Source organism: Callionymus lyra, chromosome 19 (assembly GCF_982586985.1).
Source record: "Callionymus lyra chromosome 19, fCalLyr1.hap1.1, whole genome shotgun sequence".
In the NCBI taxonomy this organism is placed as follows: Eukaryota; Metazoa; Chordata; class Actinopteri; order Syngnathiformes; family Callionymidae; genus Callionymus; species Callionymus lyra.
Window position 1 is genome coordinate 11,050,636 of NC_141836.1, and position 27,894 is coordinate 11,078,529.

Genomic DNA, 27,894 nt, shown 5'->3' on the forward strand with positions numbered 1-27,894 from the left:
AGGAAGAAGGAAAAATATGCAACTAAAACAAATGAAAAAACAGGATCATAAGCAGTGCCTTAATTTTGGAAATAAAAGGGAACCATTTCCTTATTTATTTCTAAAATACAGAACTACTATAATTAAATGAAATGTATAAATGAATACTGTAGTCACAAGAATGAAGACCAAACTATGATAATGATATATAATGTGATAAAAATATATACATTTAATCATTTCATACACTTTCTGGCCTTTAAACTGAACTTAAAAATATTGATAGTTACTAAATGAAGTCTATATATGAGAACATTCCGGCAACAAAGAAAAACAAAAGACAGATTTGTGTTGTTTTTGTTTTTTACTTCATCAGTTACAATAATTAGCGTCGTGATGATAAATCTCATAAATAGATTCCGTAGATTCTTCATTACAGTCAGTCATGTCACAGATATGTACAAACTTCAACATCACAAACCAACGAAAAGCATCCAGTGACAGTTTATTGCGAGCGCAGCATCTCGTTCATAAAACACAACTTTATTTTTTAACCGATCTAAAGCGCGTCCATTTATAAAGCTGCACTGTCAGCACTTTTCACCTTTTTTTCTTTTTTTAAGTCCATAATTACTTGTTTACTTGCAGTGTAAGAACAGAAACAGGCAGTTTTTTGAACATAAGACATGGTGTTGTAAACATTTAAGTCCCACACATAACAACCCAAGATTAATCACCAGCAGACAAACCAAAAACAAACCAAAAAAACAGGAAGTGATGTCAGATTAAAAACAGAAGGAATATAAAAAGCTGATGGGACGACTTTCTTTTTTACAGTTTTCCTGAATTGAAGAGGATGTAGAAGAACACGACGACGGAGCTTTGGTCGGGAGGACCTTCCTCTCGGGGTCACGGGGTGAAGGCCACAACAATGACGAGCCGGCGCTTTAAATAAAAAGAGTCTAAGTTACAGTACATTCGTGGCAACGTCGCGTCGGATCTTCTTCAGCAGGAGGACGTGGAAGATGTTCGTCTGCAGGTCGGAGGTCATGGAAGAAGGACGCTGCTGGTTCCAGGATTTAAGATTTTTTTGTTTTTTTTCAGTGCTCAGTGGGTCCGCTGTGACGCACCAACTCCTGAGACAGAACCTCCAGATCCTAAAATATAAACTTTGATTTAATATTCATGATTTTGACATTAATTCTTCAACCCTTTATCTTAGATTATCTCCTCCTGGATCATGAGTTGAGCTAAAGGATGCTGTTGCTTTGTAAATATATTCAAGAGAATTCAACACAATTTAAGTGTATTTTTAAATCAGAAAATGACGAAAACAAACTGCCAGGAAGTCGAATGATAATACTTTTCAAAATAAAGTGTTGCATTAAATTGGAAACTATTTTTCCTTGTTGTTGAAAGACACAAGATGGATCCTCATTTTGTCGCCATTAGTGTTTTAATTCAATATATATTGTATGTCCTTTAATACATATATAATTCATTTAAATATGACGGATTTTCATTACAATTTTTAACTATATTTTTTATCTTATAATATTTAAGATACATCTTATTTTACATTTATTAAATAGTTGCTTATGTTTATTTTATGAATTTTACTGCATTATTATTGTGTTTTTTTTTTAATGTGAACTGTATGTCCCGATCTAATTTTAGTTGTAATCTTTGTTAAAGTCTTTTGGTACCTTGTCAGGGGTTAACCCCCAAATCTGTATGTGTATTTAATATGTTGTTTTTAACAGCCCAAACTCAATCGATTATGTTTATGTTTTGTCTTTATATTTACTCTTATTATCTTCCTCACCTCCATACAACAGAATAAATAAAAATATACATATTTTAAAGGAATAAAAAGTGTATATTCGTGCAAAAAAACACACTTTGAAAACGACACACGTGACCTTTTGTAGATGCATGTTTTTGGTCAGCTGCTCCTCCAACATGTTCTGGAGCTTCTTGTTCATCTCCCTCAGATTCTCGTCTCCCGGTTTGACCAAATCCCGGAGGACAGAACCCAGACCTCCTCTCTCTCCTTGGGAGCCGCCGTGACCCGCGATGGCGCCGCCGGAAACATCTGACGAGAAAGAGAAGGACGACGCGATCATCGGAGAAGGGGTTAAAAGTAGAGTCTTCTGGTCCAGATTGAAGATGAAGGTTTGATTCTGCAGGAGCTTCAATTACTCCAGTGTGGTGAAGATGATGAACGAACCATCGGTGATTTGTGACGGGAAACATTCGCGATGAACGCGCCTCTGCCGGGAAGTCGGAACACAAACATGTTCGTTATCTCTCAATCATGTCCACTTTGAGTTGATGTCGACCCGAAGACCTTCCTACAACTTCGCAGATCTCCGGTGAGTCCAGAGGAAGAATTTTACTCAGGCATTGAGCAATGATCTCAGAGCGAAGGAATGGAACGTCATTTTTTTGAAAAGCATCTCAAGAAAAAAAAAAAGCCAGGAAAGGAGAGATGTTGGCGAAAGATGGAGGGAGCAGGTCATTCTCAGAGAGGACGATGCAGCTAAAAATACAACAACAATTGTAGTTATTATGGAGACGACCCTCAATTATCCCTTCAGTATAAAACTCAAACAAAAGGTTGTTTTGCCTCCTTTACTGTCGATCATTGCGATTCCCTTGGACCCGTTTTTTCTGTCTTTCTTTTTTAAACTGGAAAGTGTCTTGATAACTTTCTTATTATTTGACACTTACAAGAAAATGTAATCTGATTTAATTGACCTTACAGAAGGGTTTTAAGATGCTCCGTTTTTTGCAAAAGATAAACTAGGGATATACCGATCTGACTTTTTGGTCCCGATACTGATACTAAGGCTTTTGAGTATCGGCCAATACCGCTACTTGGGCTTTGAGTATCAGCTGATACCGATACTTGGGCTTTGAGTATAGGCTGATACCGATACTTGGGCTTTGAGTATAGGCTGATACCGATACTTGGGCTTTGAGTATAGGCTGATACCGATACTTGGGCTTTGAGCATAGGCTGATACCGATACTTGGGCTTTGACTATAGGCTGATACCGATACTTGGGCTTTGAGTATCAAATGATACCGATACTTGTGCTTTGAGTATAGGCTGATACCGATACTTGGGCTTTGAGTATAGGCTGATACCGATACTTGGGCTTTGAGTATAGGCCGATACAGATACTTTGGCTTTGAGTATCGAATGATACCGATACTTGGGCTTTTAGTATAGGCTGATACCGATACTTGGGCTTTGAGTATAGGCTGATACCGATACTTGGGCTTTGACTATAGGCTGATACCGATACTTGGGCTTTGAGTATAGGCTGATACCGATACTTTGGCTTTGAGTATCAAATGATACCGATACTTGTGCTTTGAGTATAGGCTGATACCGATACTTGGGCTTTGACTATAGGCTGATACCGATACTTGGGCTTTGAGCATAGGCTGATACCGATACTTTGGCTTTGAGTATCAAATGATACCGATACTTGTGCTTTGAGTATAGGCTGATACCGATACTTGGGCTTTGAGTATAGGCTGATACCGATACTTGGGCTTTGAGTATAGGCCGATACAGATACTTTGGCTTTGAGTATCGAATGATACCGATACTTGGGCTTTTAGTATCAGCTGATACCAATACTTGGGCTTTAAGTATCGGATGATAACGATACTTAGGCTTTGAATATTGGCTGATACCGGTACTTCTGCCTTGAATATTGGCTGATACCGATACTTCTGCCTTGAATATAGGCTGATACCGATACTTGGGCTTTGAGTATCGGCTAATACCAATACTTGGGCTTTGAGTATCGGCTAATACCGATACTTGGGCTTTGAATATCAGCTGATACCGATACTTCTGCTTTGAGTATCGTCTAATACCGATACTGTGGCATTTGAGTATCGGCTAATACCGATACTTGGGCTTTGAGTATCGTCTAATACCGATACTAATCCGATACGAGTGTTATAATATTAACTTTCTTGCCCTACTGTGAAACAAGTAAATAAAAAGCAAAAAAGACTACATACTAAATAACAAAGTTGATATTTATTTGAATAAAATGTAAAATTGTTAAAAACTACAACCTTTAAAATGTAAATTAAATAATGAAACAAATGATTCCAAATGCATCACGGTTATCATAATTTTGATGGTATTGTCACAACATGCTGAAGATGTTCAAAAGCACAAATATTTTCGGTGGTTTGTGCCGGAGAAGAAACCTGACCAGTACATGTCCAGCGAGCCGACGCTGATCCGACCAGATGTTGAGCATCTGGACAGATCAGCGTGCGAGTCGACGACAGTCACAGGTGTTAAATATTTACAAACGTCTGCAGCGTCAGCATGAAGATGCTGCTGCCGCTCTCTTGAGCGCACAACAGTGAACGTGTGACGACACTCATCACCATTTATAGTTACTTCACAGTGTGCGGCGTCAAAATCTTTGTCGGCCAAACAGGAAGTACGGTTTTGATATCGTCTCTTCATTCTTTGAGGTTCGATGCATCTTAATTAATGAATTAATTCATAATATTTATCTTATAGCTTTCTTTGCGCTTGATGGATCTACTGACTCCTTTAAGAAACATCTTAAGACGTTTTTATTTGTTCAGGCTTTTCGTTGATTTTCTGGAACTCCTGTTGTGTTATCAGTTTTATCTTGATCTTTAAAATATATACTTTATTGAATATTGTTTTGATTGTTTTGACCCTGGTCTGGAAAAGCGCTATACAAATAAAAATGACTTACTTACTTATCTTATCTTGAAACACTGGCATCTTTAGAGATCAAAATCATTAAAATCATGAGCTTTATAGACGCCAATTGTTAAAGAAAAAAACACTTTATGATTAAAGAAAAAGGCTATAAATCATATAAAGTTTGTGTTTTGCATATTTTCACTACTTCACGGGTTTATTTGTTGAGTAAACTTGAACTGAAAACTGAAGTGACGTGTCAACAGTCACAGGCTAATGTTACTATAGTGAAAATACCTTTTATTTTTTCAAAATAAAACACCTTTTAGACAGTAATCATCATTAGAGGTGCGGTACTGATCCTGGACCAGGGTTAGGGAACCAATGGTCACATGAATAAAGCAATAAGTAACAGTGGAAATAAGATAAGATTAACTTGGACATGAGATTTAAACACGAGTTAAGGTGAAGAGAAGTAAGAGCAATGATTTATTCGACCTTTCCTCAAGATTGATCACTACTTTGCGTTTCTTTTCAGGAAGCTCCATGACAAGCAAACCCTCTTGCGACTGGAAACACGGCGGAATTGAACACATTATCAAAGCTTAAGTATCGATAAATGCTGACATTCCTCGGTCGTCGAGGCGCTCAGCAGATTTTTATGATGACCTTTTCGTTCTCCAACCTTTATGTCCAGAGAGAGCGAGACGTTCTTCTCCGTCGGATGAATGGGTGTGTGTTCAGTGAAGAGTGTTTATACATATATGTGTAGAATAGAATCATCGCTCACCTATACGGCTGTCCATGACGTACGTCTCGATGATGGCGCTCTTCCTGCAGATGTCTTCGGCCATGGACGAGCAGCTCACCTCCAGATGTTTCACCTGAAAATGCAACGTGTCGTGTGTAATTATTCATCGCCGCAGGTCCCTCAGAAGTACAGCAGAACATCTACTTGAAGGTCATGGATTCTGAGATAAAGACGGCATTTGAATGGCGATCTAACAAACAGTTTTTGGCTTTTTGTAACCAAAAAAAAAAAAGAAGCTTCAATAAAATAAAAATGAAAACATTAAAAAAAATATATATAAAAAATACTTCAACACTTTGTACACATTAATGTACAAATACAACTTTTGGGGGATTTTATAATTAAGACACAACTGTCCTACCTATAATATTTGTTTTATTGAAGGTACTTTTCTTGTTTTATTATTAAAGTAGAAGAATTGAAGTTTTTTTTTTTTTTAAATTGGAAAATAAAAATTAGATTAAAAAACCTTTACATGACTTTAATTTAAACAGCTTTTTTTTTAATTGAAGCAACCTTTATTTTTTTACTTTTTCTTCAAGATAATTCTAACTTTATTCCGAATGTGTTTGAGGTATCCCTTGACTACCTCAGACGCATTTCTTTTTGGACTTCCGGGTCACAATGACCCAGAGAAAACACAAGGGTAAAAAAAAAAGGGGATATTAAAGGGAAAGGATTTAAGTGTTTCTCAAATAGATATTTGACCTTTATTGTATTCATCAGTATGTCTGTACAAAACAATATTTACAATAGAAGATGTACTTAAGCTCCGCCCACCGACACTTATTTTTTCCGGAGATGAAATCTTGTTGACCATAACCACGCCCACTCTGCTGTGATTGGTCATTTGAAACATTTGAGTAAAACAGTTGGGTTTTGACGATATTAATGAGCTAAAAATACTGCGTTTGAAAGCTCTCGCTGCAACACAGAGAGTGACTTTTAACGGATTCATGGATCCAAATGGTAGATTGCAGCATCCACCAACATATACTCTTATCGTCAGGTTAGAAATCTGACTTATAAACTGGAATAAAGAACAGAGATGAAAGATGGTTCATAGTGACCCAAGAAAACAAGAAACGTAATCAATGTACTTTTGCTAGTTACTTTTCTCTTAAGCAAATTACTCTCTGTTGGTTTTCTGTAGTGTATTATTTGTGTGAGCTGTTTTATTATCACTTTCATTATGATAATACATTCCAGTTCAGTCATTTCCCACCATTTCTTCATCATCCTTTTATTGAAAATGTTCTTAAATATTCATTAAAACACATTTTTGTCAGGTGATGAATCATGATACGGACGTTAACGCGACAGAAATGAGGCAGTGAGGACTCATCATCTTCATTAAAAGCCAACACGAGCGACACATCTTGAGAGGAAGAGCTGATGCGTTTGAACGCTGCACATATTTCCAAACACATTCATCTTAAAAGTCATTACCACGCTGGGCTGATAAGAGAGAAGAAGCACCAAAAAGCTAATGAACATGTGACTCGGTCAAACCTCCACGGATGCAGGAACCTCGCGCCGGAGGACGGTAAATTATCATCTAATCGCTGCTGATAAGAGCCGCGATGCTGCAGCAGCACCTGGATCTATTGAACGCTGCAGCAGCCATCAATAATTCAACTCAAACTCATAAACTCCTAAAAAACAAGCTGAACTTGTTTTTGTTCACCGCCACTGTGCTGTGAGTGGAGGCTTGATGGACCTGATCATGTGACTCGAGGAAGGAAGAGGGACCTCACCTTCTCCTCCAGCATCCATTTCTGCTGCTGCACCTCGGCCAGTCGCTGGAACAACTCCTCGACCTCGTCGTCCGAGAGTTCTGCTGGACGCTGGGACTGAGGGCTGCCTCCTCCGGACTGAGAGATTCTTACATTAATCACATCGTCTTCCACTTTCAGCCTCAGCAAAGCAACTTATTTTCATGATAGTCGTCATTTTGTTAAAGGGAAAAATTATATTGTGATGATAAAAATGTGAAAAGATATTAAAAATACTAGTTATTAATCTGTGAAAATATGGAAGATTATCAGAGCCATTCAAATATTGAATGATTTTATTTAAATGTTTTGAATGTTTTTTAAAGCACAATTATTTCTTGGAACAATTTCATTTAAATATATATACAAAAAAAGGGTTAAATTTGCTTTTTTTATATTTGGATTCAATCATTTCTATATTAACATTATTTTTAATTAAATAATACATTTGAAAAATCCAACCTTTTCCAGAATTAATGGATAAAAGTTTACCGAGTTTACCGTGTTTCTGAATCCAATAATTTAAAATTATATTTTTCCAAATATTAAAAAAAAAAAAAAATTCAGTGGTTATGAATATAAAAATATTGAATTAAATAAAATAAAACAAATATTATTGGAATAGGAATAAAAACTGTATTTAAAAAAATTAATAAATCCATTCATTTTGGAAAAAATACATTTAAATCAATAATCAAAGAAAATGTTTTTTTTAACTTTTGATATTCAAATTATTTAATTAAATTAATTGATAAACATAAAAAAAATTCAACCAAAATATAAATATACAAATATTTTAATTCAATAATTTGATTAATAAAGAATTCAAACTTTCAATATATAAATCATTAATTTAAATTGTATAAATAAAATAATTAAATTATTTAAAAAAAAAAAAAACGTTTCAATAAAAAAATTCAACATTTTAAATATTAAATATTAAATTTATTCATTCAATATTTGGATTGCACTGATATTCTTCCGTATGAAAATGATGCATTAAAAATCTTACATTTGTTTCATCTTAAATAATTTCAGATAAAATGGATAAAAAAACAAACATTTATAGACAATTCAAATGTTAATTTTTAACCAGAACAAGGGGGTTAGATATGGATCATTGAGCTCCTTCCTCAGTCATTTATTAAATTAGCAACACATCTTTCAGGTTGTAAATGTAATCCACTGAAATAAAAGACGTCACCGCATCATGCGACTTATGACGCCGGCTCTACTGCTCGTACGTAAAAAGCTGAAACTGAAAGATCTAATTCCAGCGTTTCTATCAATAGAAACTCACGCGTACAGTAAAAAAAAAAAAAAAAGTTAAAAATAGTCGTCAGAGAACCTTGAAATAGAATCAAAGGATCTAAATTGGACTATGATAGTCAAAAGAAATGGGGATTAGTCAGCGTGTCGCCATAGAAACAGATTCTAGAACAGTTACGGTTTCGTCATTTTGATCAAGATTAATCCCTAAAAGTAGTTATAGCACAACATATAAAGTGATTTAATCTGCATTAATTACATACAAAAACAGATTAAACATCCTATTAAAGAATTTAGATCACAGTTAAATCTGATGAAATTCTACATGAATAAAATTGGGATTTATACATAAATCTGGATCTTGGACGGGAGTCTCCAGACACTAACGTGACACCGTGGGAATCCCTCACCTTGTTCTGATTGGCCGCCTGGCTCTCTTTAATCATGTCTTTGTACGAGAAGGACGAAACGGACGACGAGTCTCCGGTTTGCTGCGTTCGACTGGGACTGTTGATCTCTGACAGAACCAGCTCCTCCAGACCTGAGGACCAGATGAGCCACAAGGACGGATCAAACTTTCCGCATGTACGGCAAACGACCCCGCGCTGTTTTCAGGGAACTGTCCCTTTAAGAAGGTGCAGAAGGATAAGCAGCTACTTTCAAATCTGATTTTCAAGTTTGTGCAGAACAACCCTTTAAACATTCATCGCGTCTCATTGATTATACATGATGCTCAGGACTGCCCCTGCACCACTCCTCCTGTGTGTGTGTGTGTTTGTGTGTGTGTGTGTGTGTGTAGGTGTGTGTGTCTGTGATAGTGTTGTCAAACAAAGTGAAAGTGTCATCACTGTCACAAAGAAATACTTAAAGAATCATCAAAATGTGCCGAATTTATTGTGACAAAAAGTCATTTCATGGCTCAGTTGTGTGTGTGTTTATGTGTGTGTGTGTGTGTGTGTGTAGCCAGCAGACGCCAGTGTGTCCACCTCAGCTCTGGGAATCAAAGCACTGCATTAAATATTGAGCAGAAGGTTCCGGACCGAGCCAGAACCTCTCGCTGCAGGGTTCGCACGCTGCCGACCGTCAGACCCATCGGTCACTTTACAATTACAAGTCGGCCACTTAAAAAAAACAGACAATAGTGTGTGTGTGTGTGTGTGAAGGAGAGTGTTTACCGGACTATGTAAAGGGGTGTGCGGTCCGTTTAGAAGATATAAATACTCTTCCCGTTTAGTGTCAAAACAGGTTCTGCTCCAGTGGCAGTGATTGAAAGTGAATCTCCAGAAGCTTGTTTAGTGTCGAGAGTAACGACTTGGGGAGAGTACAAGGAGCGGACCGAGCACATTAAAGGACGATCGGCTCAGATGGTTAATGACGATTTTGTTTTGAGTGGTAGTTAAAAACTCTATAGGCGTCATTTTAACAGTGTCAGAGATGGCGGTTGCATTCATTTCCATCATGACAGTTCCTCAGAATTGGAGAGAAACTGACCATTTGGCCAGAAAGATTACACTGTTGCAATTTCACCACTTTCAACAGTGGGGGGAGCCAAAAACAAATATGCTTAATTTTCTTATTGGCGCTTTAACACCATTTTTTGGTCTATATGCTACTTACATTTGACCTTAAATTTTTATACTTACCTGTATAGAATTATTATTTTTCACAATATCATAATCGATATATACAGCACAGTGCTATTCTTTAAAACATTTTTTTTTTGTTTTTATTTTTCATTCATTCATTCATTCATTCCATTTCTGTGCCACTTGTTCCCTTATGGGACTTGCGGGCTGGAGCGTATCCCAGATTCTTTGGGCGAGAAACTGGGGACACCCTGGACAGGACACCAGTCTGTCACAGGGCACGCAACCATTCACACACACACTCATGCCTGCGCACAATATCCCTTAGTTCCCAATCAATATATGTATGTTTTCGGACTGTGGGAGGAAACCGGAGTAAACTCACGCAATAGGGGAAGAACATACAAACTTCGTGCTAACCACAGTGCACCCACCGTTTTATTTGTATGGTTTATATTTCCCAATATTATGTATAAAACAAAATAATTTGATTTATTATTTAAACTTAATATACAAATATCCATGTGTGTTTGTTCAAGTGTGTGATGCATTCAAACTTCTGGTCGCTGGTAACGATTCCTGCGAGATCCTGGACGATGACTGAGGACGAGAGGATACAGTCGACTCCAGCAGCTTTTAGAGCTGATGTTTGGACATATTTTGGTTTAAAAAAACATATGAAATCAATTACGACTTTGTCAAGAGTCATGTGGTCTGTAAATTCTGCAACACCAGTCAAATACTGGACTTAAACTTCCGGCCACTAGGTGGCAGCGGTCATTACGTCCTCCGCAGCTAAAGGAAGAATAAAATCCTGTGAGATCCCGGCAATGACTGAGGACGAGAGGATACAGTGGACTCCAGCAAGAGTCATGTGGTATGCAAATTCTGCAACACCAGAGTCAAGTACTCGATAATACTACAAATATATACTTGTTCCTACAGCATCACAATATATTGTATTAGATTCTAGCTAATATATCCAATACATTTGGGGGGGTCTGTACCTGTTCTGGTCTTGCTGTTGGTCAAGATCTCCTGGAGTCGCTCCTGCAGTTTGTCGGCTCTTTTCCTCTCGAGCTGGAGCTGCCGCTTCAAATCCTTCAGCTGGACAAAGACACACAGGAACACACAAAGGGATTTACTCTCTAATTATTATTTTCTATGCACGGCTGCACTTAAATTACTGCTGAAAATATATCCCGCCCCCCTCTGGTTTTGTCCGTTCAAATTCGTCTCACTGGTTCGTCTCCGGGCGCGTGAGCGACAAAGAGTCGAATCATCCGGATTTGTTGACATCAAGGAAAAAACAGACTTTAACTCACCGCGGCACTTCCTTTCTTCTCCAGGATCCTCTGACCATCCACCGTGTCTTTTATCTCCTGCAGAAAGAGAACACATTGATTGAATGAAGGACACAAACAACAGATAAAACCAAGAAAAAACATGTTTTTTTTTAGTAACCAGGCAGATTTTTTTCCTCTCCGCTCGTTCTAAAGGGTCATTGCTGGTAGAAAAAAAAAAATTGCGAAGGGCACTGTGTAGCTCACAGACATCTGCCAGGGTCCTTGTCGTACAACCTAGGAAATAAATCAAAATGTCTGGATGTGGACCAAAACTTAATGGGTTATTCCGTCACCGATCCGCCCATCTGTGGTCTTTCATCTACGTCTCCGAGCGGGCAATTATGGCTTTCACACCTCCAAGTAATCTGGAGAAAATAATCTAGAAAGGTAGAGGGGCGTGGGCCAAATCCGGTCCGCCAAGTAATTTTCCGTGGCCCGCCGGGCGTTTGTCTTTAAACCGAAGTAGATGAAGGTTTGTGTTGATATTTTGAACTATTAAGATGTACGTTTTTATGTTAAGACAAGGATCAGGGATGATGGAAGTCGACAATACGGGTTAAAGTGGGATTTGTTTTGTGAAGAAGAAAAAAAAAAGAGGCAAAAGAGTTAATAAAGCCTTAAATGACTACAAAAATGTATACCGAAATATACTTCCCGTAAATAAACATTTTGTTTAGAAACTTTATGACCTCAAATCAAGCTTTCTTAAAGTGTAAACCTGATGAAGTTTCAAAGTCACGGACAATACCATGAGGAAGTAAGGACCAAATAAATGAAGTAAGTAATTATTCGTAGAGAGCCTTTCTCAGATCAGAGTCACAAAGCACTTTAAGAGTCAAAAACAATACACAGTTGAAATACATGCTTTAAAAGGAAGCATGTGCGGAGGAGCTAACCATGAATAGCTCTGAAAGTAAGTAAGAATCTGAATTTTAACATTGATCCTGAAAGAAAGAGTTTTAAGGATCAGGGAAATGTGAGTTCTCCTACTAGAGCCGCAGAGTTTTGCATTAACTGAGCTCCAGTTGCTACGTTAAAATGAAGATACATCTTTTCCTATAACTCTAAAAAGACACATTTTACTCTTGCTTTTAGATACAAAAGACTGCACCACCAAGATACAGAACGAGTAAAGCAACAGTACAAAGACACTGTTAACCAAAGGAAGTTGAAGGAAATCAAAGTGCAATATTTAACTAATACAAGTATATGACTTAAGCTTGTGTTTCATAAGGATTGTAAGTCAGGAAAACTACAGTTAAACTGATGAAGGGAAGTCATTGTTTGGTGAAGGATAACAAACTTAGTGATAATTGAGGTAAATTGAGCCATGAGTGAGTAAAAAGACGATATGAAAACCAGACTTCTGCTTGCTTTAGTTTGTGTGCGAGTGTGTAGTCGAAATTCTTGCCTCATAGAAGTTGAAAAATACTCAAAAACTCCCTCTTTACATCAACACACAGCAGCACCTGCTGACTCAAGTCACTGCCGTGACTCCCCCCTCATCATTCTGCATAACAAGACCCTTGAAAAATTCCCCGCTCCAGCAAGTCCCGCGCACCTCCACAGGCCCGGCATCCATCACTCAAATGATTCGACAAAATTATTAATCAAAAGCAGAGGGGGATTACCTTTCTCGCGCAGCTGTGGAACTATAAATATGTACTTGAGTGATAACAGGAAGTTTGTACCTGTTTCAGTTTTGAGATGGTGTCGTTGTGCTCCTCCTTTTGCTTCTCCATCTCCTCCATCTGTTGCTTCACCACCTCCATCTCCGACTGCTTCTCCTGCAAACCCAAAAAAAACACACACAAATAAACAACATGTTAAATCATTTCTGCGCAGCAGAAACTTTCTTTCCCGCAGCCGAAAAACAAAAAGCAAATGAAGATGAATCAGCACCCACACGGATGCCCTCTCACTCTTAATCCTGCGTGCGGGGGGGAATTGGTTTGGAAGGAAGAAGAAGTGCTTTTCATTTTGTTCTAATCTGCCGCCGCTAATTAATTCCACTACAGACTAAATTAACACCTCGCTGAAGAAGTCACCAACCTGAGTGAGAAATAAAATCACACTCCATCTGTCCAAACTCCAAACTTTTAAAAGCCACGGATTCTGATGAGGATTAGATTCTTACTGAGAACACAGGAAAACAACTTTTATATTAATTAAAAACGTATTCAGTTGAAGTAGATTCAGGAAAAATAAAGAAGAAATTAACGTTTTTTCAAAGGTCAATTTTTGTTAAATATTTTGAGACCAGATCCAGATTTTGTATTTAATATTTTATTATAGTTTTGTTTTCAGGTTGAGCTAGGCCGTTCACTTCCAAAGAGAATACATTTTTTGTCTTGGAATACATTCGAAAACAAGACTGTGCAGCTTGTCTTCAATGTAAAGTTTTGGATTTGGTAGCTAATATTTAAACTATTAATGCAGGGCTAAAGGATCTGATGGACCAAGTTCGTGGGAAAAGCCACAAGAAGTCTGTCAGAAGAACAAGATTGCTCAAATGACGGTTTTGTATCCTGAGGAAACAATTTGGAATGCAACTCCACCGTCTACAGCTTGTTTAAGCTTTAAAAACAAGATGACAGAACATCAAGAATTCTGCGTTGAAATGCTACACAAACTTGTTCAACAAAAGTTTAACTATTAAAGTTTAATTTTGGGGGTTTAATGTTCCAAGACATAAAATTACAATCAAACATTGATCCGTTTCCTTAAATTTTGACAATTTTTTAGGTTATTTTAACAGGAATTGCCAAAATGATTGGCCTGAGAAAAATATGTTCAATTATGAAGCTGGACTCACTGGTGACAGTTGCTGAGAGGAGATCACTGGACAAACTACTGTCCATCATGGATGATCCTCTCAACACTGTCATCAGTGAAGAGAGAAGCAGATGGATTGCACGAATGCTCCTTCCCAGATGCACCACTAATAGACTCAGGGACTCATTGATTCCTCGTGCTATTAGACTCTAAAAATGTTCTAAGACCTCCCAATGTTTTTGTCCTTCTTTAAGCTCTTATCAGCTTCTGCGTAATTTTCCGGAATCAGTCGCGGTCGGCCGGAACATGACGCACCACAAAACGTATCAAGATATGAGGCTAGATATGATATATTGTGATACTGTAGTCACAAGTATATAGTTGTAGTATTGTCGAGTACTTGACTCTGGTGTTGCAGTATTTACAGACCACATGACTCTTGATGAAGTCGTAACTGCTTTCAATCGTTTGAAAACCAAAATATATCCATAAGTCAGGTTTAAAAGCTGCTGGAGTCGACTGTATCCTCTTGTTCTCAGTTGTGCTAGCGTCCATGCAAGGATGTCGAAGGGACAATACAATATTTAAAGCTAAATTTCATGACCTTTGCATTTTTTTTTTTAAAATATTTTTCGCAGTTTTGCATCTTATAAATGTCAACGTAGGGGACTAGTTTATTTTCTAGTCAAGTATGAGCTTTGAATTGATATAATATCTGCAATACTTGACATATTTCCTGGTAAAACAGGCTGTAAATGTCCTAATATTGGTGAAAGTAATGGAGCATTTCAGCAAACAAGGAAATTAAAATGCTTTCAAATGAATCACGCTTCACACAGAGACATATAATAAGAAGATTAGAGGAGTATTTCATTAATTTTTACTGCTTATTAATGATGCCTAAAAGCGGCAAATGCTCCTCAACAGAAAGATTGAACGACTCGACACACAGCGTACCTGCAAAAAGCACCTGACCTGCCAGCTAATTAGACCTCTTCCTTCATTAATTAACTTTTCCTATTAAGCTTTCCTGTTCGGGTTTTGAAACAGGGCTGTTATCCCGCTGATAAAACACTCGCTCGACCCCCCCTTCCTCTCAGTATTCCAGCCAATTCGGTAAGAAAACTCCTTGAAGCTCAGCACACAAAGAAACTCCTTCTTCCTTCATCAATGACAGATAATAACCACAGAATACATGAGGAAAACGGGGATGATCGGCTCCGAAGAGTCTCCGGACTGGATTTTCAACATCTAAAAAAAAATCCCATTACCTGAAAAATGGTTTGGAAATGAGAACTTAATAAGTAAGTAAGTAAGTTAAATTTATTTATATAGCGCTTTTCGAGACCAGGGTCACAAAGCGCTTAAACAATCAAAACAATACTCAAAAAAGTAAATACTTTAAAGATCAAGATAATAGTGAGAACAACATAGGAGTTCCAGAAAATCAAGGAAAAGCCTGAACAAATAGAAACGTCTTAAGATGTTTCTTAAAGGAGTCATCATCAAGGATCCATCAAGCGCAAATAGAGAGGAAGATCGTTCCAAAGCTTAGGAGCAACAGCCTGAAAAGATTTCTCTCCTCTGGTCCTGAGCCGTGTGTGTGGAACCATCAGTAGATTCTGATCCACAGACCTCAGAGCCCGAGCTGGGGAGTAAGGCTGGATCAGATCAGTGATGTAAGGAGGAGCTAATAAGTAGAAATAGCCTTAGATGTGAGGCTTATAGTGTTTTATAGTGTCATTACGAGACGGCAGAATGATTGGGGAACAAAAGGTGAATGACTTTAGCCCTGAGGGGAAGAGCGTCCATGTTCAGGGTCAAAACAAAGAGAGCAGAATGTCAAAATGTCCGTCATCATTGGATACGTGAAGTAAGTTTTGAGGATGAATTCCTAATAAGAGGCAAAATAAAAGCGCTCATGATAACAGCATCTCCTGCCAAAACAATAACACAAACAACGTTTCTATCGTTGGACGGCGTCTCCTCGTCTACGTATGCTTGTGGAGGAGTGGTGGCGAAGACGAGTGGAAGCTAACATTTGTTTCTGCCGACCTCGGGGTCAAATTCTCACCATTCAAAACAAATGTAACTGTCACCGCGAGAAATTAAAAAAAACTCGCTAATTTTAACAGAATGCCGACAGATTGCACCAAAGGCTTTCCAAGCGCCGACAGACTGTGGTTGTTTCGCGAGCGCCTCCTCCACTCTGATCTGCTGTTAACACGCTTGAACTCCTCTGTGTTGCCATGGAGACCCACACGCTTTAATTAGAGGCACGTTTAATTAGAGCCAAACTTGATTGTGTGAAGAAGGCAGTTCGACACTGATCGTATCTAGAAACTCACGCACATGCTTATTTGAACAAGATAGTGGCGACATGTTTTCTGTGTGATGGTACCTCCAAATGAAGTGTGTGCTCCTTCTGCAGACCCTCGACCTCCGTCTGATGTTCAAGGGTCTTCTTCTCCATGTTCTCCTAGAAACCGACCGGATCAAAAATCATTGTGAGTTCTATGGACGTATCATCAGATGATTCAATGGTTGAAATCAACATTCAAAATGTAGAAACTTGAAGAAAAAAAATGTATAGAATTATTTTTCTAATCTTTTTTAGTTATAATTTAATATAAAAAATATATAATAAAATTAAAATAAAATAATAAAATAAATGTCGCCCAAATGTTGACATTTTTTTGAAAAAGTTGTTTTCTGAAGCCTCAAAAAAACAGGAAAATTCGACATATTTTCGATACTGAAAGTTGAAAATAATTGTCAAAAATCAACGTCTCTGAAATCGGGAAATAATGTCAATTAAAACCATAGTTTAATATCTAGCGGATAATGTTAACGCAAATAAATGTTTCCCAAATGTTGAAAATGTTGTTGTCTGAAGCCTCAAAAAACGGGAAAAATTCATCATATTTTGGCTACAGAAAGTTGAAAAAAATGGTTTTAAAATTGACGTCGCTGAAATCAGGAAATAATATCTTGAAAATGAATGTTCTTAATGCAAAAGTTTTTAATTGGTAGCCTTTGAAATTCAATAGAAAAATGTTGATATAAGAATTCTAAAAAAATATATATAAAGCGACAACAATTCAATATTTAAAAAATGTTAAATTCAACAATTCAATATTACGACGACAAATTAAATCCAACTTGTACTACTTAAAAAGTCTCTTAACAAAGAAAGAAAAAAAAAAAGGAATATGTAGAACAGGGCTGTCAAACTCAATCACACATGGAGACAAAAGCAGTCCAAGCTGAGACCAAACAAATGTAAATTAACCAATTAGGAAGTAAGAGTAAGAAGCTGAATTGATTAATTATCTAATGAAAAATCATAATCTACTCTGATTTTGAGACAACCATCAGTCGGCCACAAAGAATGACTTGGTGGGCCTTGGGTTTGACACATAAAAAGTAAGAAAAGGCTGACCTCGGCCTCCTTGAGGCGTCTCTCGAACCATCCTTTGGTTCCCTCCATCGACTGGACCTGAGACTGCAGCTCCTCCACTTGCTGCTGAAGACCTTCCAACTCTTTTGTCTTGGCCTAATAAATACAGAGAACGATCAGAATCCCCTCCATCACTCCGGGTTTTAAACACGTTACTTTTTCGTCCTTGAGCTGCTGTCGAATCTCTTCCTCGGAGCGATTCTTGTCCTCGTGGAGTCCTCGGAGCTCTTTCTCGTATCGCGCCCGGACTCCGAGAACCTGCCGAGGAAAAACCAAAAAGACTTAAAAGTTTGTGGTTTACTTTACTAATCAGGACACAAAATATATTCTTGATTAAAAACTCGATCATTTGAGAGTCATGAGCTCTGATCCCTTCTCTCACCTCCTTCTCGTGCTGTAGTTTGAGGTCCGACAGCGCCTCCTTGTGGACGGATTTCTCCTGATTCAGCTGCGTGGCCATGTCGTCCAACATGGCCTTCCTCTTTTCTGCCGTCTACGAGCAAAAACATTAACAAAGAACTCAAAGAACGTTTATGAATCAACGCACCTTTTTAGATTCGCTCAGCTCTCGGACAAGGTTGTCTTTCTCTATCCCTTCGTCGGTTAGCTGTTCTAATAACTTCCTGTTGGCGAAACTTGACTCCTGAAAATAAAAAATAAAAACTTTTAACATCAACTATTGGATGAGTAGACAAAGAGAGTTCTTGGATCTACCTGGAGTTGGGAATTCAGGTCATCTTTCTGCGCCAGTAGACTCTCTTGTTCGGCTTTTCTTTGCTGCAGCTCCGCCGCCAGTGCGTCCTGTTGCTCTCGCAGCAGGTTCATCTCCTGCGTCTTCGCAGTCTGAATCTGGACCAAACAAATCGCCGATTCACAAAGTGTGCACCGGAACCGAGCCAACCGAAGTCCGACCGTGTTTAATGGCACTTTTGAGGCAAAGTTTAAACCCGGAAAAATGGACTTATCTTTTAAAAAAACTGACCTTTGGGCCACTCAGAGTTGAGGACAATATGTTTTAAGGAATAATCAGGATATTTCATATTCCTAAATGTGTTATCTAATTGAAAGAAGCGGTCATTTTCGTTGTATTTGAACAGTAAATTGGAGGGAGATACACAATATGATCGTCAACTGTGGTATAAACTTCAGGAATGAACTGAGTGAATACTCTAGTTTGCAATATGTAACAGCAGAAAGAGTTTCTAGAGAGAAAATTCCGCCTTTGTTTGTGACAAAAACTACATTTTCATTAAGATTAAATGAATCTGAAATGAAAAAAGATTGCGCGTAATAAATAATAAGATCAATCTTCAAGAGAACAAGATTTAAAATGCCATTATAAACTTAACATCATTTAAAATATCCAGACAAATGTCTATCATTTTGGATCTAAAGAAAACAAAAAAGCCAATGGTATCAGTCGCGGGAATATTTGGGTCTTGAATCTTGTGGAAGGTTCGGAAAGTCAACCGGTATTTCAAGAAGGAGACGACAGAAAGTATTTTGTGTAACCTTCCATTAAGGGTCAACAGACCTGGAGTGTATCAAAAACAACTCGGAAACTCTATCTTGTCGAAAACCGCAGGATGTTATTAAAGATTTAGAGGCAACACAGCAGCAAAGGAGGTTAAAAATTCAGTGGGAGAATATTTGGATCCATCAACTGAATGGAAAAGTATTTTTAAAATATTGTGCTTCAAAAATACTTTTTGTGTGAAGGTAGTATTTTTTTGTGTGGGATTGATCAGAGGAGTGTGAAATAATGGAGAGAATAGGAAGTTTAGTCGAGGTTATTTGGGGAGAATTTGAAAGAAAGAAACTCCACTCTTCCTTAAACCAAATACTAGTTCCTCTTTATGTTGAAGTTTCCTAATCCAAACTTTTTCTATCTGAAGACAATACTTCTTATACGCAGTAATAATTCAATGTATTATGTTTCCTTGGTAACGTACTTGTCAACGTCTAGTTTTAAATCAGAACAGTTTTCTAAAGGCTTTTAAACTATATTAGAGAAGAGAAAAAACAGGTCAATAAGCGACAGTGGCGAGAAGGACATTTCTCTAAACAGGCAGAAACCTCAAGCAGAACCAGACTCAAAATTCTAATTTCACTAAATTTTTCGACTCACCCTCATGTCGACTATATATATATAGTATACAGACTTGTTTAATTTTTTTCCTGAAAGAACCTGGCAGCCAAAACAGAGTTTTAAGGATCGTTGAAATGTGAGTTCTCCTACTAGAGCGGGTCAGAATTCTCGCTGCAGCAGAGTTTTGTATTAACTGCAGGCGACTGTTTAAAATGAAGACTTGTTTAATTTTGTCAGAACCCTTACTCATGTCGAGGCTTCAATACACAATGGACGTTACAGACGCGTATGGAGGTATTTTGATGTTTTTAAGTGTCTTTTTGGACGAAGACAACTGAGCTCCAGTCGCTACATAAAAATGAACAAACTTTTTTGTCTATAATTCTAAAAAACAACAGATTACTCTGAAAATAATCCCAACCCTTATTCGACGTGAAGGTGAGTAGAAAATGAGTGAAATAGAATATTTATATTTATTAATATTACTAGAGTTAGATAATACAAGGCAGTAAAGGAGTTAATCAACCATTTCTAGAACGGATTCTAGTGAAATAGAAATGGTTAAGGTAAGTTAAGGGTTAACAAAAGCTATTCTAGTTCAAGATAATCTAAGGCTAAGAACTAAAAATCCTGGGGAGTCGTTACCTCTTCAAGAACACACAGATTTGTCCGCAGAGCAGTGTTTTCCTGGAAGAATGAATGTAGCTCTCAAAACAAATAGCATCTAACTGGAATGATTGGGATGTTATTCCTCCCAATAAATGTATTGTTGAATCTTCCCTGTGTCTCCTCGGTTGCTCGTTTACCTGTTCTAGAGCAGCTAGGTTAGTCCTGAGAGCATCGTTCTCCTGCAGGATGTTTTCCACCTGCTCCTGACTGACTGCGCTCTGATTGGCTACCTGCAGGCGCGTGGAAGAACGAAGGCGGACCAGCGGAAGCAGAAGAGAAATGAGAAACAAAACAGAAGGATAGCTCAGAGATTAGGACGAAGAGGTTGGAAACTGAGATCGAGAAGGATCAGAGACACAGGAACCATATTTCTAAACCCATATATTATCGTTTTTTCTCATATTTTGTTGTATTTTATTAATTCCTATAAGGTGAGGATTGCATGTACCTGTTCCTTCAAGACGTTAAGAGCAACATCATGTTCCTTTTCTTTGCTCTGCAGTTGCTCCCTCAGCTCCACTGACACCTACAAAAGCAAAAAAAAACTGGTCAGAAAAGTCCAGAGAAGCACCAGTAGATCGTGACGCCATTAGAGACCTGATTGGCTGCGAGGATGTCGGACTGAAGCTTCTGTGCACGGACGTTCATGGTCTTCAGTTCTTCTTCCTTCCTCTGGTTGATTTCATCTATTTTTGTCCTACAAAAGGTACAAAAAGGTTTTTTTTAATCCATAAAAGAGCATTTTCTTTACCACATTTAATTGATTGAACCTGCTGTCATTGTAGAGAGCCTCCTTCTCCGCCTGCAGTCGCTGAAAACTATAAAGAAACAAAACAAATTGAAAGACAAATTCAGGCCGATGACATGATATTCTCTTCATTTATTGTCACTATACATATAATTAGGTGAAGATGGAACAGATTCCTAAAATAAAATAACGTGTAAAACTTGGCCCAAATTGAACACAAATTGAAAACCAAACCAAAAAACATAAAACACTCTACAACATAATGAAAACTTCATACAGTTTAAACAGTTTTAAGTAAATGGACTCATTGGATGAACTTTTGAGTTTGCAAAAGGAAGTCATCATTACCCAGCATGCACCTCTTCAAAAGGCCTATATATTATCTCCATGTATTAAAGAATGATATACATGTTTTAGCAGTTAAGTATGTAATAATTTAAAGAATAACTAGAAAATATTTCATTATAAGTGTAAGAGAAAGATTACGTACCTCTCCTGCTTCTTTTTTAATTTGTCTGTCAGCTGGAAAACACATGCGAGTTTAAGTGTTATTTATAACTCACACGTTTAAATGTTAGCAATATTTTTAGTTTAATATTCACCTTTGTTATTTCTTCCTGAAGTTTAGTCACTTCAGCCTGTTTGGACGCCTGTGGAGAAACAAATACAAATGTTAAGACTCACCAGTTTGTGTTAACAAATGTTGCCGATGGATGAGAAGAGAATAAGCTGATAGAAAATTATTGAATATAATTTATTTGCTATTCAAAATCCTGTGTTTTCAAAGTTATTAAAATATTACCTTAATCTATAATATTCACAATAATAAATACAGTATTTTAATAATAAATTAACTAAATGTAATGTAAAAACAATGTACATCTTACATGTTTATTTTTAGACTTAGATATACTTTGATAATACATAATTTAATAATTAATTGCATATTTCTTTTTTTTAGATAGATGCATTGATAATATATTGTTCTATATAAAAATATTTTACGCAAAACTGTGCTATTTATATTTATTTCTAATTGAAAAAAGATCATTTAACAGTAATATTAAATGTGTTATTAAATATTATTAATATTTTAAATATGATCTTGTCTTAAGATTAATTATCCAATATTTGTATAGTAATAAACTAAATGTAGAGAAATGTTTAACCTTAAGGTTGTGGCTTTTTTTTTTATTTATTGTATTTATACTTTGATAATACAGTCTAATTTAACTTGTTTTTGAATACATTTTCAACACATGTACAGAAAAATAAAGTGCATGGATTTTTAAAATGTTTGCGTCTTCGTTCAATTTAAATATGATTTAATTTCTAATATACAAAATAAAATATCCAATATTTATATGAATACATAAATGAAATGTGGATAAAGATCTTTACCTCCAGGTTGTGGATCTGCTCCTTCAGCAGCCTCTTCTCCTCCTGCTCGGTGTTCAGGGCCATCTCCAGCTCTGGTCCAAAGCAGTGAGTTATTGGACAGAGAGCGGCCGACCAGCCTAGCGCTGCCTGCTTAGCTACTATCTTCTCTACGCTCTTCTCTGACAGGCCTACAGGGGTCGCTGCACACAGCAGGGGGCAGTATATTAGGCCAGACACACACTACACAAGCTGTGATCTCAAGGTTTACAACAGGTTCGTTCCACAGGCAAAACTGCATGTTGTGGCTTTAGTGAATAAAAAAAAATAACGATGGGTTGAATAAACATATTGATCTATTATTATCGCCCTTAATTCCAAGATAAAAAAGATTTTTGGAAATGTTGTGAGTGTGTTGTGTAGAGCAGCAGGTGACAGTTCAAATTACAAATGTTAACAAGGACAAATGGCTTCCGTGTTTTGCAGCATTGCCAGAAAATGAGTCGTTGCTAGAGCAAAAGAAAAAAAAAAGCTGATCGAGCAACACTTTCCTGACCATTCATTTATCATCGGGTTCCAGTCGCTGATCAGCTCGTAGTGTGTGTCTGCCCTGAACCGGCTCCCTGATCTACTTAAAGACTGTTTTGAAAGACCCTTTTAGTGAAGGTAACAACAAACAATCCCGGTCAGGAAAGCCTCCACCCATTTAAAAAAATATATTATATTACTTAATTGTAAACAAAAACTTGTGTTCATTTTGATTTATTTTTCAAAGCAATAGTAGAATGTTGACTATCCTTTATCACACAATACATGTAGACTACAATAATAATACAATACATTAATAATAATAAATAATAATTCATGTACTCACCATGCAGCCTTTCCTCGGTCTGCACAACCTGTGCGTCTGTCTGTTGAGGAAAATAAAAATGTAGTTTTTTAAATAAGAAATATTGCTTTATTAAACCAATGTGTTGTTTTGCGTGCGTTTTTTTTTATTATTATTAATAAATAATTTCCAATGTAATTTATGTAAACTTTAGTTTATATATAACTATATCTGTCCAATAAAATTATAATTGAAAAAGATTTTTTATTGTTGTAAAAGTAACTTTAACAACTTTAAAGCAGTCGTAAATACAAAGAAATGCTACTTTTAAATCACTTCCAATATAATTTCAGTGACATTTGAGGCTTGTAAATTGATTTAGTTTTTTCCTGACCCCAAAAATCTTCAATTTTTATTTTTAAAGGATAAAAAACAGTTCATCAACTTCTATATTATCCTTTTACCTGTTCAAGCCTCTCATTGGTTCCCACTGCTGATGGCTCCTCCCCTTTGTCTGTGACGTCAGAAACTCCATTGGCTCCGTCCGTCTCACTGACAGCACTTGGTTTCTGTTGCTCTTTGTCACAGCGATCCTGGAGGGCTGAGGACATGAGAGGTTGTTAATATACAGATATTTAATTGAATATTATGCATTATATTGTTGCGTTTTTTACTGATTCATAGTTTATATGTCCCATTAATATAATGTATAGTATTTTATTTATCTCATTTTATTTATAGTTGTTTATTTCTTTATTATTCTGTACTGAAATCCCCACAAAAATCCTGTGTTGTCTTTACAACACTGGACATTAAAATCTTATTACTAACCAGGTAATACAACGTCAATTACAAAGTGTGACTTAATATATAATCCAGATTTCAACCAACATCCTTCTTACGATTATTTTTTAAATCTGTACTCATTTCTTTATTTCAACATGAATTTAATTAACAATATAGTTTGTAAATTTCATTTTTTTTTAATAAATACACTGTTATAAATAATTTTAATAGTGTTTCACTAATTTTCTATAATTTACAGGTTTATTTTTGAGTAAATTTGACTGAAACGAGCGTCTTGACGTGTCACAGACTAGTGTTACTTCAGAAAAAATACCATCTTTTTTTCAAATTAAAACACCTTTCAGGTAGTATTGATCTATATACCTATAAAATTATAAAACGTAGCCTAACATAATGTAAAATAGCGTAACTTAATATAAGGTTACATAGACGAGAGTAACATAACATTATGTAACATAACATTATGTAACGTAACACAGCGTAAAGTAACTCAACCTATTACATAACGCAATGTTACTTAACTTTACTTAACATTAGGAAACATAACGTAATTACACAGCGTAACATTATGTATTATAACGTAACATAAGGGTTTATTTTTAAACTTGACTTGTCAACGAATTTAAGAGTTCGACTGACTTTCTTTCTATCTTGTCGAGTCCATACATAAACTCAAGCACAAACCTTTGAGCTGCTTCATCAGAGCGGAGTTCTCGGCCTGGAGTCTGAGCAGCTCTCCGTCCACGACGCTGGTGGAGGAGTCGACAGCCACACTCACAGTGGGACCACCATCTTTGAGTTTCTGATTCTCCTGTTCAAGCTGCTCAATCTGTGTACATAACTGCAACAACAACAACAACAACAACAACAACAAAAACAATGTTTTATTGATACATATTTTAAACTCTCACCCACACACTCACCCACCTTAGAGAGCTCTGTCATTAGTGTGCTATTCTGCAGCCTGAAGTCCTCCTCTTGACTATAAAGTTTCCCCTGAAGCATCTCATTCTCGCTCAGTAAAGCATCCACCTCCTGGAGACGACAAAGATAGGTGAGCAAACGGTAAAAGCAGGAGGAATAAGGCAGTAGATGGGGTTATAACAGCGTAACCAATGGCAACCACAGGGAAAACAAAAAGGAAAACTCACCAGAGCTTTCTTGCTCTTGTTCACGGCCTGAGTTGATAAGAAAAACACATGTAGGTTAACATTTATGACATCCTTATCAGTCCTGACGTTTCTTTACCTTCTGTGCTTTGACAAAATCTTTCTCCAGAGCAAAATTCTTCTGCCGAACAGCGTTGAGCTCTGAAAGATTTCAAGTTTCAAAATCAATTTGTGGAAACTCCAGTGACATGAATAATTGACTGTGAACCGTCTGCTGGTTTGAATGTCTGCAACTCAGTCTCAATGAAGAACGACTTCACCGAATTATGTTTGCTTTAAATATGTATATATAATGTTTCATCATATGTAAACAAAGAATAATTATCTCCCTTACTCTGTATTTAAGGTAAAATATAAAAATGAACACCAAGTATTCAACTTATAGAAGGTTTTCCTTCTTAAAAATCCTGGTTGACAGCCTTTGGCTCAGCTCATGTTTTCATGATGCAGGTTAAATTACTTTTCCTAAATATCTTTTTTTTTGCATCATGTGATGAGAAAAACTAAAACTAAAATGCTTCTCATCATTTTCTTTTAGGCTCTCTTTTGTGCAATTCACAACAAAAAATAATCCTTTGGCCTTATATTTTAAATCAATGTTGACAGTGAAGCAAGCGACGTGTCGCATCATTCCAGATGAAAACAGTATCAACGAGAAGCTGTTACTTTACCCGCAGCATTCTTCCTGAGATCATCCGACAGCTGGTAGTTCTGAGTCCGCAGCTCCAGCAGCTGCGCCTGCAAAACAAAACAGATCTTCTTTTTCACAAATACTAGATTGGATTTTGAATGTCAATAAAACTGCGCTTAAATTCAAGACCCTTAATAGAGAATCAAAGATCAAATGCTCAGATTTCCAAATAAATAAATGAAAAAAACAAGTGTTTCGAAATGAGTTTGTCAGGCTGAAGTAAATCAGATGACCCGTTACAATCGAGTCTTGTGACACCCGACATTACACACCGATCCAAAACAAATCCCCATTCCTATCATCCAACACTTTTACATCTAAATAAAGGTTATTCTTCAACTTCTTTAACATAAGTGAGTAAAAAAAAAGGAGGTAGAGTAAATGTTGAAGTGACATGTTTACAAACAACTTGACATACTGGCTTCAAACTTCACTTATAGTTACGTTGATCTGATTATTTGTATTTATTGTTTTAATCAGTGCCAATATCGTTGTATTGTCAAATAACTGATAAGAACAAGCCTTCCGCTAAACACACGCCAGGGTCACATGACAACACGACAGACATGACGTCATCAGGAGTTTATATTGACTCTACTGACATCATGAAGCAAAACCTGCAAACATCTTAGAATAAACATTTTGTCGTAGAAGGCCAACCGGTGTACAAAGCAGAATCAAAACACAGTCCTTGTACTACTTAATGTTGCTGTCAGGCTCAGCGAGTTTACACATTATCGATCGATTACCGTTTAAAACAGGCTGTATTTGATCATTTGTTCGCCATCAGAGTATCAATAAAGGTTGATACAGAAGGCTAACTATGTTTCAAGTTGTTAGCAGGCTAATCAGAATAAACAAGCTCTAAACATAAAATTACTTATTTAGGATTAATGTTATCTTAAAGTAGCATCGTTTTATTCTTATAAAATCCCTTTTGTATCTTTTTAAAATCGATGTCAGTGGAAAACAATCCAAGCGTCCTGACGCGAGCAGCTACCAGTTAGCAACATCCGGCTAACGTCCCTGCAGAAGGTGATGCTGCTCGTCGATAAATCCATGGAGGTGGATTTAAAACGCATGACAACTCTCTACAGGTGAGACACCTGACGTGAGGTGTCGACGCGCGTGTTTTTACCTGCATACGGTGGAACTCCTCCTCTGATAGAGCCTGCGACATGGCTGTGTTTAAGCTAGCTGCTGGGCTAGCAGGCTAAGCTAGTGCGGGAGCGGAGGAGAAGGCAGAGCAAGCAGAGAGTGGAGGAGTGATGACAAGAGGTGTCACTCTGAGGGTTTTTTCCAAAGAATCAGATTAATCAAGTCAATACCAAGTATATAGTTGGGTTTTTTAATGGCATTTTGGATTTATTTATTTTTATTTATTCTATTTTCAGATTAAAAGAAAGCCTAAAGCCTATATAATATAATGTTTACGTGTAAAGAAAATATTTCATTTTACTCGACATGATCTGCTTAATTCAAAACTAAATTTTACGATATCATTTATTTAATTAAAGTTGAACTTTTAAATTCATTTATTTGTTCTATTAAAATGTAAGTATATCAGTGCCATCAGACTATTAAACATTTAACATTTTGAAATAAAATTAATTAAAATCATTCGTATTTTGAAAGTAAGAATTTCAAATAATTTAATTTTAGGAATAGAATATTTTTTGAATTAATTGATTTTTTTAGTTTGATATACCAATTCAATAAAAGTTCAGATATAAATGTTCTAAGTTTAATATTTTGTATTCAAATGATGGGAACATGTGTAAATCAGTTTTA

The 27,894-nt window shown here is 36.7% G+C and overlaps 1 protein-coding gene across 4 annotated transcripts; it reads right to left on the bottom strand.

The window, feature by feature from the left end:
* Positions 1-324: 324 nt before the first annotated feature.
* Positions 325-27,345, bottom strand: gripap1 (GRIP1 associated protein 1). 4 transcript variants are annotated; one of them, XM_087781274.1, is made up of 30 exons: positions 27,242-27,345; positions 26,084-26,150; positions 25,492-25,553; positions 25,395-25,421; positions 25,171-25,278; positions 24,928-25,084; positions 23,901-24,037; positions 23,479-23,518; positions 22,629-22,699; positions 21,830-21,877; positions 21,718-21,749; positions 21,250-21,297; positions 21,077-21,176; positions 20,928-21,005; positions 20,617-20,709; positions 20,456-20,497; positions 18,436-18,570; positions 18,269-18,364; positions 18,104-18,214; positions 17,878-17,979; positions 17,704-17,817; positions 16,663-16,740; positions 13,178-13,273; positions 11,466-11,522; positions 11,148-11,247; positions 8,965-9,095; positions 7,268-7,384; positions 5,490-5,583; positions 1,902-2,074; positions 325-1,136 (listed from the first exon to the last, which is right to left on the bottom strand). In XM_087781274.1, exons 1-30 carry the CDS (start codon positions 27,281-27,283, stop codon positions 1,080-1,082), a joined length of 2,613 nt encoding a protein of 870 aa, XP_087637400.1. In that variant the 5' UTR covers positions 27,284-27,345; the 3' UTR covers positions 325-1,079. The 4 variants fall into 4 exon arrangements, with proteins under 4 accessions (XP_087637400.1, XP_087637398.1, XP_087637399.1 ...); XM_087781272.1 differs by having other exon boundaries at positions 22,629-22,807; XM_087781273.1 differs by lacking the exon at positions 20,456-20,497 and having other exon boundaries at positions 22,629-22,807.
* Between the last annotated feature and the right edge of the window lie 549 nt (positions 27,346-27,894).